This window comes from Octopus bimaculoides, chromosome 12, assembly GCF_001194135.2.
Source record: "Octopus bimaculoides isolate UCB-OBI-ISO-001 chromosome 12, ASM119413v2, whole genome shotgun sequence".
Classification (NCBI taxonomy): domain Eukaryota; kingdom Metazoa; phylum Mollusca; class Cephalopoda; order Octopoda; family Octopodidae; genus Octopus; species Octopus bimaculoides.
Genome location: NC_068992.1, coordinates 44,068,335 through 44,082,413, shown reverse-complemented (window position 1 = coordinate 44,082,413; position 14,079 = coordinate 44,068,335). Strand labels below are relative to the sequence as shown.

Genomic DNA, 14,079 nt, shown 5'->3' with positions numbered 1-14,079 from the left:
TATATATATATATATATATATATATATATATATATATATATATATGGGTGTATGCGGGCATTTTTGTATGAATGCGTGTGTATGTGTGCGCGCACGTGCGTGTGTGGTGTGTGCGTATATGTGTGTGTGTATGTGTGTGTGTAAACATACAAACACGCGCGTATAGACACTTTGAGGCAAGATAATTTCATATCCATAGCAACAGCACACATAGTATATACAGAATCGTAGATAACCTTACTTGAAACACAGTTATGCCCAATCTTTATTTTAAAGTAAAAATATATGTATCAAAATTTAATGTGATAAAAGTTGAACCATAAATGCTTTTATCGTTTGCCTGAATATTTCATTATATAATCTTTACAATACTTTGAAATTTACTATTTTTTGGTATAAAATTTGTAATTGAAGGGAAATATGTAAATCATTATCTAGAAAAACGTAATATATTGAAATTTCAATCTTGATTGATATTTTTATTTGAAGTAAATATTTCATTCGCATTCATTATTTTATTTTTGTAGCTGTCATTAAACTGAGTTTGCTCTTTTGCAAGCCATTCGCTCCAAACCTCCCGTTGATGGTTACCATGAGATTTTAATGCACTGAACTCTATTCTTCTTCTACCAAAAGACCTACAAGTAAACTGTCTAGACAATTTTCCATCCCCTTTTCCAATATTTGTTAATTTTATTCAATCTAAATTTCACTTATTATATCCTTCTCACACGCAGATCACATTCTTTTCCATTTTGAGACCCCTACCTCTTAAACTATCTGCTCAGCCTACATTTGATAAGCTCATAGGCTCCGCACCCCCTGTCATTCCCCTCAGATCTCTTTCTCACATCCTAACCTAAGTTATGTAAAACTATAACTCCCTCCACACTATAATGTTACATAAAGACTCTCTCACAGCAACTTCATTCATATACCACATAGAACCTTCTACGTCCTACACTCCATGTTATTTCAAGCTAGCCGAATGATTTTATGATCTGAATCAAACTCCACCAGATTACTCGTGGCAGCATATGTGCTTCACTCTTGACCAATCAAGCAGCTAGACTCTTGAGTGATACTTGTCCGTTTATTTGCTGCATACAGCAAAAATCAAATACTCCTATTCTCCCAAGAGGTTCTCTAAAACTTGTGTTATAACTATTCAGAAGAAAAGCAGGGCTTACAATGTGGAGTCACCCTTAAAAACCCAGAAAAACGTCACATATGCAAGGCCATTATCCGGACCAAGAATGGTAACTGTGTTTCCTACACTTCTCAAGTTACTTCGCCTTCTAAACTGTAGTCGATTATGTTTGTCTTTTACCAAAAGAGTTCCTGGCAACTTTATATTACCTTCTCTCCTCCACTACATAATAGCGTTTTTCAGCCAAGACCACAAGCACTTACTTGGCAAATCTCTTTCTAGCTCTTTCCCTTATCCAGGTCCACCACATCCACTTATTTGCCATCTCTTATATATCGGTAGCTTCCTGTCAAATTACATTATTGCCACATATTGACAGAGCACTGTTGTGCATTCTTTTAAATATGGCATGCACTGGGGTTCCAGTTTGTCCCCTTCCCATTCTTTTCTTGCTAAATATCAATGACTTGCCGTCACATCGAACAAGACCATTCTTCCCAGATGACACTACTCTTCATTCCCCCCTAACATTGTCCATCCATACATTACTTATTTGCAACCTAGATATTACATTCAAAACATATAGTGACTCTACGATTCTACGAAGAGACCTCAAAAGCACCTCAAATGATGATATACCAATCTCATACTTGAAGGTTCATACGTTACTCATATTAAGAAAACGTCAGCGCAATACACCCACCTATTCATGAACAGCACTCAACTACAGTTCTCACATTTGTTCGGTCTCACTATTACTGAAAAACTCTCCTGGCAAAAGGACATCCTTAACACAGCAAAACACTCCATAGACGGGTTCTTCCATTTAGAACCAGAAGATTTTTCAGCTCACAGCAATTATTGCCATACTATAAAGCCTAGGTGAAAACAACTTTAGAGTTTCTCACGGATATGTAGGATGGTGCAGTTGCTACTCATACAGACATCCCAGGCCACGTGCACCCAACTGACTGGCTTCAAATAATATACAGATGCATTCCAGCCTCTGGCCCACAGCCATACTGCCTCCTCATTCTACCTATTCTACCGCTACGATAATTATGCCCCTAATCAGAACTGGTTGGGTTCTTGCCAGCTTCATTCAAGTATTCGCATCCTATTTGTTTCCCCTTTACTTATTTCCCGTCTTGTGTCTAGCTCTAGATCAAGTAGTAAACACTTCGCACAGTCCTTCTGCACTCACAGATTTCCTACGTGTTTATATGCTTTCCCATGTGTTGACTTACAAATGACATAAATTTTACCAACCTAGGAGGCCTGCAAAAGCCATGGACATTATTCTTTTTTCCACACCCTTCAAGTAAAGTAAAGATCTGTTTATCAGTTGGGCCTATCTTCGGTCATTTCATAGTTAAAACATAATCTTGTCCACACCGATATATCTACCGCAAACTGTCATTTATATTCTATACGATTCATTTAGGTGCTAAATTTCATTCGCAAAAGTTTCCTTAGTTTTCTCTTAAGAAATACTAATTTAAATTATTTTATAATAACACAAAACAAGCCTTTTCTTTATGACAGAGAAGACGTGCTAGGACTGTTATATCTATACCCTCTGTAGACGTTAACGACCACACATTTATTATACAGCACATGATACTTATGCTGCTACCATGACAAATATTCGCTTAATCTTTGGAAAATTATTTCTATTTTGAAATTCCTGTCTGAGTTTCACGACTGAAACTCCAAGAACTTTTAAACTTTTCCTTTCTTCTGAACTTCCTACCATGAGGTTTTACTATTTTATTTTCAACACTATACTCCCATGTATTTCTAGCGTGCTGTTTAAGATTCGCTACTTCCGAGATATACTGTAGAGGTTTTGGCACTTTACTTTACTGAGTGATGTAAAATCGATTGTCTGAGAGGTTTTACCGAAATTAAAGTTAAATATAACCGACTTTGGTTCTATTTATGCAACTATATCCACCATTTACAGCAGCCAACACCACAACGTTTATATTTCAAAATATCGCTTCTGTCAGCAAGTTTTGTTTTTGACCAAATAACATACTTCGAGAGGTACGTGTAAAAGTTATCATACTTACGCAACCGTTGTCGGAGTAGTCGGTTAACCTGTCAGTTGATATGATAACGTGTACTTCGATTTGAAGGATGTTTCATAGTTTTAAAATGATTAATTGATAATACTTCGAACAATTTACATTTTTAAATACATATCATATGGTGTTTTAAGCAATTATTTTATTTCTTGTGAAGTATTTAATTTGAATTAAATGCTTTGTAGAATTAAAGGTATTATTACTAAATAGATAGTTACACAAATTTAGTTATTCTAATATTCGTAACTTTAATTAGATGTTCTGAGAAAAACACGTTTTATTTTTCATTTAGCAATAACGGAATAAATTTTTAATCAAAAATATCATATTAATTATTTCATGATCCATTCTCCGATAGGAGAAAAGGAAATATCCTTAAACAGGAGATCTGGGGCAGAATGCTTGCAATAGTGAACTCTGATAAAGGCACCCATGGGCCAGGTAGTGGTGTTAAACCGAGCGACAGATTAAAGTGGATTAATATATTGACATTCTTAACTGACTGATACCAAAAATTATTAACTGTCGTTTTAACACTTAACACTTATCTACCTGAATTCAAGAAATTTAATATTCAAATATAGATTGCAAATTGAATTTTGACTAGCAAATCAATTTTACTAATACCATTTTTAAGAATCCATTAAATAATTTTATTCAATCCAAATTGTGCGAAAAAAGTCAACAACAGTGGATCGAAAAATATATTTTTTTTACCTATAAAAAATATGTTTATCTTTTTATGGATGTGCTTTGGTGGGACTGAACATCAGCTTTACTCGTGGACAGCTTATTTTGTTTCATTTCCTTGAACTTTCCCTTTCTATCAAGAGGGCGGCACTTTTACTACTGGATTTATAAATGTGGCATATTTGTATAATGGTTTGTTTCGATTATGTCTGTGATAGGTATGTTTAGGAAAAAGGCAGCTATATAAAATTATCACTATGAGATATATGATTTATATATGTATATATATATGTGTGTGCGTGTGTGTGTGTCTGTATATATATATATATATATATATATATATATATATATATATATATATATATATATATATATACATGAACATACACACAGACGTACAGGCACACGCACACAAACAGGCGCGCGCACACACGCACACACATACACACACACACACGCACACACACATACATATATATATATATAACTGTTTTATAAACAGTTGCATCTTATACAGAAATCTGTATTTGTTCTATATTTGTTCAAGTAGTCCTTACGATATTCTTTCGTTAAGAGTGTCCTACAGAGTAAGATAGGGGCTGTTTCAGTGCCAAATACACGAAACGATTTGGAATCTCATTTGAAAACGTTGTATTCATTTACGATGTTAAGTCCCTATGGAAAGACGCGAATGTCACATCATTCCATTGTTCCATAAGTTTTTAACGTTATATTTCCAGACATTGAACATTTTCTATTAAAAAAATGTACACATTTACAGAAAACTTGGTGTAAAATGACACCTGGTTGTTCTGTCCACTACATATGTACCTTAGGGAGCTGGATGAAAGATGACCTAATGTTACACAACTACTAGATGGAGTAAGACCATCAACTTGAACGTACAATCTGTTCAATGTGAATGTACAAAGCCATTGTTCAAATAAATGTTTTCAAAATGATTAGTTATATAAAATAATTAAAAAGTACGTCTAGGTCATTTCATCTTTAGATGTCATTTCTTCCATGGAATTCGTTTAACTGCTAGCTAAACCTAAAGCATGTACAGATGATCCTCCATGAAACCAAACGAGGCTTATCGAATGTTATGTATACATACATATATAGTTCTATATATTTGTATATTTAGATTATTGTATGTATATATATATTGTTGATAAGACCGTTTCCTGTATATATATATATATATATATATTCACAAATACTTAGTTGATTGCATACACCTACAAACACCCACATATATACAAATACCCAGCTGTATGCATATGTATATTTATACATACTTGTTTGTATAAATATATTTACACGTATTTTTGCCTCATAAATAAGCAATTTGTATATTTATATATGTTATATTTGAACCTCATTCTAATCAGAAGACATAAATGTCAAATGACTGTTGTAAAATTCATTTACGTCAATGATAATTGACATATGTGAATTGAACGTTTTTGAAAACAGGAGATAATAATTTCTTAATAAAAATACAAAAACTGCGTTTCAAATAACTGCTAAAACTACCTAATTTTCTTTGTAACTGTTAAAATGTCTTAAAGTAATAACTGACTCATTGTATAAATGGATACAAATTTTCTGAATCAATTGAGAACTATCTCTTTGTTGAATTAAGACAACTATTTACATCGTTTTCATTATTTTGCAGTGAAAATGTCGCAAAATATTTCGCCTTATATATTTTCTCAATTAAAAACATTTCAGTCATTTAATAAAGTTATTTGTGAAATGTCTTCACCGCATGGGCAATCCTCCCATGCGGTAAATAATGGTCATATTTCTGTAGAAATTTCCTCCATCTCTATTGTTGGAAGAGTATTCATCCTCTCTAGACGCTTCTTCTCTCTTTCTAGCATGGTAATAGACATTTTTCTTCCGTAATTCTTGTAAATAACGCTATCTTGCGGCCGTTTGACAATGCGAATACTCTCTAAGTTTTTTGGCGCATGTCGGTAGCGTGGTTCCATCGGTTCTAGAATCCGAATATTGTCCCATTTTTTAAGGAAAACTACTACCGACACAATCCACACAATAACCACGAGGCTTACAAAGACGATTTCTTCCGCTTTTAGGGAAAATTTCTCAGGAGCAATCAGTTCTCGATCTGAAACAAAGAAAATAATTGGTCAGAACTTATTTTGAAATAATTAATAATGTCAAAAACACATAAAGCAGTGAATGATTATGAAAATATAGTTAGATAACATAGATTGACATGTAAAATTTAGTTGAAAAAATAAGGAATAATTTGTTTTTCTCATTAAGAACTGGGGACCTTTTTGGAAGTGATTTTATACAAAACATGGAAATGAAAAATAAAAAAAAATAATATTTACATCAATCAAGTGACGTGTCGATTATACACAAGGTACACATAGCTACATTGCGTATATTGTACAGGATATTTAGTTCACAGTGTACATGGTTACGAAGCAATCAATGGTAATGTGCATCTCATATCATAAAGCACAACATCCCCAAATGAGATAAGTTATCACAAATTCTTAAATAAATTCTTTATTATCGATTAATTAATGCAAAGAAATTTTCCTTTCAAAATTTTCTGGCTCTTGCTCAGTTTTCTCATTTGCAATTAACTATAAGTATAAGTCAGCCTGCTTTATTCATATGGCCCTATTCATAGCAATGTTAAATTTAATTAGATTAACTTGATTGGAGTAATTAAATATTTACTCAGACTTTTGAGCATTTAAAAAAATTTCCTAACCAAATCCATTTTTCTCTATTCAAATATACTCACAAATCAAATACCAGAAATAAATTTACAATTCTCTCCCAGTTTTCTCTTTGGCTTCAGTTGTCTCGTGAAATAATCAATAAGCAACGTATCTCCTGACTGAAAACTGTTGCTATTATTATTGATTTGGTTGTTGACATTTAGATACGAATGGTAGATAGTTTCAAATACAATCCTAAGAAGTTTGGAAGAAATGCCAAATTGTAATACACTTAAAAATAAAATGAAACGAGAGCTGTAATTTATATTATCTTTTTATAGTTCAATCTGTAAAAATGCGTAAGCCCATGGATTTTGCTGACCCTCCGAAACCAGTGACATTGGAGCACTCTACGTGTCTCTTAAAACAGTTGCAAAACAATGACCTGATGGAAATATGTACAAAGAGGAAATTCCAGACTATTGTGTAATGAGAAGAGACTTGTGAGTTTGGAGTCCCTGAGTGAAGGTTGTGTGAGACCAACCAGCACTGAAGAGTAGAGGCTACTATAGTATCATCAGAAAATACAGAGAAGAGAAGCATGTTTGTGGGTTTGAGCCACAAGGATGCAGTTTAGGACGTCTGCATGTGTATCTGTAACACCGTCCCACGTGTGGCAACAATTTTCCACCAAGCACAGCTTCAAATGTAACATTAACGTCTCCTCTGAAATTTGTAGACGATCAGTAGTTACTGGAAGCAGAAATATTCTCTGGCGCTGGTGGGTAATGCTAGCGTTTGCGATATAGTCTATGTTGATGATGTGCGTTCATCAGAAAAACTCCTGTGTTAATTAGACTTAGCATTTGAAGTGATTGTGATGGTTCTCATTGTGTACCGTTCGTGTTGAGGTGGCGTAGATACTTGATATGTGAAGGGATTGTCGTTTTGATACTGAAGGCGGCAAAATTGGAATGACACTATTGAAAGATGTTCTCGAGCTCTCTATTCGGGGAGTCAGCATAGATTCCACTTGTCTCAGAGAGTGTATCGAGGTAATTGGTGCTTACTCTAGACAAAAAAAGGGGAAAAAAAGACACTGCCTATTTCGAAAGTTGTTCCTACGCAAGAAAGAAACAGATAATCATCAACACTACAAAGTTTACAGTAAATTTCATGCAATTGTTTGAAATATTTTCTCAAAAAAAATTATATACGTAAACGCTTCTTGGCTTCTATTTCTGTCCAGATCTTTTTATAGACATTTATATAAATCTGTAAAAACCTACATGAAATAAGACAAAATAGAAACACAATTAAGTACAAATAAGCTTCAAGCAATTTATAAGAATGTTTTTTTTTTTCTCATGTTATCTAAGCCTTCTTTCATAAAATAGTATTTATTCTTTATAGTCTTCTCTTTCACTACCGAGAAAAATATTATATCTCCTAGGCCATTATTTACCATCAATAATGGTTTTACTACCGAAGTAAGTTTTCGATCACTACAATCAAATCTCTCCTATTGTTTGATGATAAAAGATATTACAGTTTTACTTTCCTTTTTCATATTCTTGCTCATTGCTGTTGTAGTTATTATCATTAATATTATTATTGAGTGAGAGAGCAGTGCATGCCATCAACGTGATACTGGGGTGATGCTCTTATTTTTACTGTATTGAAAGTGTTTTAGGCAGGACGTGCGCGGTGCCTAGGGGTGCTATTTTTTGTATGTTATATATACTTGTTAGTCCTGGAGTTTTTGATATGTATTTGTCTGAATATTTTTATCATACTTAATACGCCCACTATAATAGGAATTGTTTCTGTTTTCCTTATTCGAGTTACCTCTATTTCCATATCCTTGTACTTTGAAAGTTTCTCTGTTTCTTTTCGAGAAATATCGTCATCTGTTGGTATTGATACATCGTTTAGAAAGCATTTTTTTCTTGGTGATCTCTGACAACATTAATTTCTCTATCTGTATGTATTGGTATATCCCAGAGTATGGTTGCTTTTTCATTATCATCATTATTATTTCTTTATTGTTGCCACATCATGTTTTATATATTCTTTTAGAATATTGTAGGTCCATCTACGTTGTCAAGATTTTCCTCAGTATTTTATAACGTCGGTAGTAGAATGTAGAAGTAGAAAGCTCCATCAAACATTAAACAATGTTATTTCAATCTAATCTGAAGTTAACTCATTTCATTAATCCTACTATTGTTCTTAACAAAGTAATAAACCTCTATTCCTTTTATGCTATAGTACTGAAATATTTAATTTTGCTGTTACATGCGGCACGTTTCAACTGATAGTCGAATATTAAACTTCAGTCGTCTGAAGATATTATTATGTTCTCTAGCTAGTGAATTAGCAAAATAAAGAGTGCAGTATTCATTCGGAAGATTTTTACGATTAAAAGTAAAATTGATTTGCTAATGTTTTAAATAGAATAAAATGTTTCATAACAGATTCTGACCGGAAGTTAAAAGTCTGAAATAAAATTGTCAAATGTAAATTTCATTAAAGATAATATGAATAAGTCCATTTAATTGAAGTTTAGTGTAGTGAATCAGGTCCGTGTGTATACAAGTATGCTGGCGGTTTGATTAAAAAGGCGGTGATATGAATTAGGGAGATAAAGTGAATCAGAAAGAAGCGGAAACTACGAGGATAAGTCAAACATTATACGGTCTCTTGATTCTGTAATTTGGTACAACAAATGCAGACGTTAAACAATTATATCATTTTTCGACATATGTTTTTGATGCACTTCTTCCAGTGGTCCACAAGCTTGCTTATTCCATGGGTGGAAAATGTTTTTGACTGCTCCCTCAGTCACTAATGCATCATTTCCGGCGCTTCTTCATCCCTAACAAATCAACGACTTCATAAACGATGTTTGAGTAGTCCAAAAAGGTGATAGTCGGAAGGGACGAGATCTGGACTGTATGCAGAGTGGTCCAGCAACTCGAAAAGGTTACAATTACGGGACTATGAACATGTGATTAGAAAATCGAAAGAAATACGGATTTGAAACCAGCTGGCAGGAAATCTAGAGGTAGACCAAGAATGAGTGGGTTGCATAATATCAATACTGTCAGTTGGTCACGCTTGAAAATCAGCAAAGAAAAGCATAACAAACAGGTCGTGAATAAATATGAACAGAAATAACTTTTTTTTAAATATTTCTGGGCTTTTGTAGAAAAATAGCTAAACTAAGTTACTGGGTGCGATAATGGTAATTTTTGGGTGATAAATGTTTAACATTTGGTTTTATTAGTTGATTGTAGAAATGTTCACTTGCATTTCTTTTCAGGAAGGCACAATTTTCTGTAGCCATATCTTTATGTGTAATTAATCGTAAGGACTATATTCTAATTCATCAGACTTCGAGCCATTTATTCTTTTCTCTAATGAGATACCATAACAGCTTAAAATGTGATAGTTTAAGATATTAAGTTGAATTGGTTTTGAATAGGTTCAAAGGCAATTGTTAAAAACAGTTCATTAGATTCGACTCTCACGCATTATAAACTCTGCAGACGCTTTGGAATATGTTCGACTGCGTATTTATGTAGACGAAAGTCATGGTTTACCATATAAAGCTAGGGCGGACGAATGACAGAATAACTCGCAAAGGGATTATATTTTAAAACGTACAATAGAGAAATTCATTTTCTGTTTCTGGACAGATCCCCTTTAAGAGGTCATGCATGTCACAAAAGATTTTTTTATCCATTATGGATTATTATGTTGATAAGTCTTTATGCGTGTATTTTGGTAGGCAATATATCATTTTATAGCTGCTAAGGTAAATTATTTTTCTATTAATAAATATATCTTAACTTTTATTTAAAAGTTCGAGCCATCACAGTGCAAGAAATCTGTCAATAAGAACTAAGCAATACGTTTATTACACAACACATATACATTAATTTATGTTTTTCCATAATGTTTCTAAAGCAAAGTGATAAAATATAGAAATAACGTTTGTGGCCAATCTAATCATAAATTTCCCTAGATTCATTATCTCAATCTTCTCATGAGTACGTTGAAAAATTATTTATTTCCGTTTCACTTATAAAACAGATAGATTCGTGTCTGTTATGGAATGAACATTTTCGATAAATTACTTCTAGCTCCTATCCAGTAGGCTAACTTTGGATAGCGTCTAAGTGAAAATATTCATGTACTAGCATGGATATGTACATTTATCAACGAATTTGAGAAACTCTTTTGTAACATAAACGTTTATCACTGGAAGGTATGGACTGTTTAAGACATAAATCTGACTTTTCAGTGAAGTTCAGGCTTCAAAGTTTCCATATATGATAGAGATTTATTCATATTTATCACGATGGAATATGCACTCACTTTTGTTAATGGAAGCAAACAAAAACATATAATTTGCATAGATGTTAATTTTGTACATTTAGATTAACATGTAAGCTTGCAAGTAGTGCATATGTTGAGTAATAGATACATGTGCTTATGTTTGATTTACTGACATATTTCATTGGAACAGATTTTTTGCCGGCCTACAAAAAAATTTCAGCAGAAATAGACCATTAAAGATTCACTATGTTATTTTAGCGAGATTTCAAAAGCTATTTACAAATATCTTCTTTTAATTTGCATTTATACTATGTATATACATAAAAAAAGGTGTTGTGGAAGAATTCCGACTACCATCCCAAGGGACTAAAAGTGGACTGACACATTGCTATAAAATATAGAACTGTGAGTAGTTGAGAGTAAGCAGTTCATTGTGAGCCGTTGATTGAGAGCGTTGAGTCTCGTGTAATAGTAATCGTATTGCGTTGTGTAAATATTCCTTTCCCTTGCTTTGTTAAATTATTTATCCAACACCAGGATATAGGAGTGGCGACGAGTTGTTCGAAGCTTGCGTTGGACTTTTATAATTTTTCGTTTTTGGTACGAAACCAAAGAAAAAATCGTTTTAACACGGATCTCCGTGCAGGACAACAAGAACAACTACAACGACAGTAACAACAAAATCAAAAGCTGCTGGACTTAATGTTGAAGGAGTCTGAAAATACTTCAGGTTTGTACTCGCCAGACAGTGTAGCAAACTCAATTGAAGAATTCAGTTATAATCCAGAAGAAGGGATTACCTACTCTGTATATTTTCGAAGATACGAAGAAAACTTCAAAGAAGAATGTAAAAATTGGTCTGACGAGAAAACATTACTACTAATTTTTGAAACTCCATTAATCTGTCATTCGTTACCAAATCCAGTCTCAACTAAACCATCGTTTTGTCTTCAGCAATCAGGTCATTGACGACAACTTAATCTCTATCACACGTTGAAACAAAAATCCATTTTGCACACCTGCACACATACAATGATCAGAACCCGAGCAGACCCACTCCCTAGTCAGAAAGAAGGAATAAAAGAACTATTATTGAATTTATTAATAATTTAGTGTATTACAAAACCTAAAATAAATTCTTTGATATCTCGACAGACAGTAGGTACCTTCTCCTTCAATAGTGACGAAGAGATCTCATGACAAACAGCTATTTTGATAAAACAGAAGCTGTTAGACTAATTTTCGCAGAATGGGTTTGATTACTGCGTGATTAATTAATTAATATTACAGAGAAAATACACATAATAATATAATGAAGATTACTCTGCTATGTTCCAAGTTTCTTTAATAGTTCATCAGAGAACAAATACCTGCTATGTACGGAGAGAATAACAAGATGATTTAACATCCGTTTAATGTCCCGCTGCGTAAGGTTTAAAAATTCTAATTTACAAATTAAAATTTATTTTAACTTTTCTAATATACACCGCATTGTGCATAAGTATTTGCTAATTGTGTAATAACACCGCTAGTATGCAAATTAATTTAAGTATTGCAATTAAGTTTTAGTTATGCTTGTTTGAACTAAGTATATTCTATGAATGAATGTCTGTATGTGTGTAATTTAGAGATCTAGAATACAAATTCTATTTTACTATGATGCGATATATGTCTGTCTGTATGTATGTGTGTGTGTGTGTGTGTGTGTGTGTGTGTGTGTGTGTGTGTGTGTGTGTGTGTGTGTGTGTGTGTGTGTATGCATACGTGTATACATATGTATAAATGCATGTATGAATGCATAAATGGCCTCAAGCTAAATTTATTATGTGTGAAGTCATTCTATAAATCCTTCCCGGTTTATTTATTAACCCAGTGTACGTGTCCTGTGGAAGCAACATTGCTATAAGACCGGACAGAGATGTATATAGAATCTTTTCTATTCTAGACACAAGGCCCGAAATTTTGGAGGAGGAGGCTAGTCGAGTAGATCGACTCCAGTGCGCAACTGGTACTTAATTTATTGACCCCGAAAGGATGAAAGGCAAAGTCTACCTCGGCGGAATTTGAACTCAGAACGTTAAGTCAGACGAAAGATGTAAATAGAATGTGAAATGTTTGAAATGTGACAGCGAAACCTTTTAACTTTCAATCAAACAGTTATATATACTACTGATAAATTGCTTTTAGCACCAAGAAGTACTTTCTTCTCATTTAGCTGTCACAAAATTATAGAGCAAATTTTCTCATGAAAATTTTTTCGTTAAATATTTGTTTGCCATCAGCAACTTGTATTTCTTAAGAATTCTTGTCGCTGTTACAGTTAATCATGAAGCTAACTTTTTTTTATCAGAAACTCTATCACACACTTCTGTATATTTTATGAGTAAAATACTTATTCTTTAGAGACCTCTCTAAGAGAATTCGAAATATTTTACGATAGATTCTGCATTTTCTTTTCTTCTGCTCTCGTCTCTCACTCCAACAATGTAAGGTGTTTTATTGGCTTCCTGTTTTTATCAGCGACAATCATATCTTTATTTCTATCATCTCATATGTACATACATATACACGTATATGTTTTCTCTTAACAGTAAATCAATAACAGTAGATGCTTATGTTTTTATAATAAATCAATTTAAAATAGGTTTTCCGCCATTCTTACAGATAGCCATGCCTCCTCAGCTACATCAATAAACATAGTTTTAAAATGCAATTCACAGAAGCCGAAATGAATATCTATGGGATGTTTTGGATCTTTCTGATTTGGCGGACACCATTTTTTATTTAGTTTTTATTTAGTGTGTTTTCTACCGAAACACTTTGAAACTTCGTATACTTGTATATTTTGTCATATAGAAGAAAGAAAAAATTTTATAGTCGAAGTTATTTCTCGAACCGTGCCAGTAGAGCTTATTCCGAACGAGCAATGCTTTCCGATAGCACTGTCAGGCCAGGGATCTCTAGAAATTGTCCTTAGTCCCGACCCGAAAGTGATCCTGGAGAGGTGGGCCAAGTATTCCTCATCGACGACTAGGGTCTCCCCAAGAACAACGTCGCACCTCCCCTCCACTAATCCTTTCTAGAACGCCTT

General features: G+C 33.4%; 1 protein-coding gene and 1 long non-coding RNA gene across 2 annotated transcripts in view; one reads left to right on the top strand and one right to left on the bottom strand.

Moving 5' to 3' along the window:
* Positions 1-14,079, top strand: part of LOC128249198 (uncharacterized) — a 96,653-nt gene that overhangs the window by 18,524 nt on the left and 64,050 nt on the right. The gene's annotated exons all lie outside the window — the stretch shown is intronic.
* The window catches only part of LOC106870943 (uncharacterized), a 12,303-nt gene continuing 3,818 nt past the window's right edge, over positions 5,595-14,079 (bottom strand). The window contains exon 2 of the mRNA XM_014917186.2: positions 5,595-6,070. Within this exon, the coding sequence (XP_014772672.1) occupies positions 5,739-6,070 (332 nt within the window). The 3' untranslated portion in view covers positions 5,595-5,738. The remainder of the gene's footprint in view (positions 6,071-14,079) is intronic.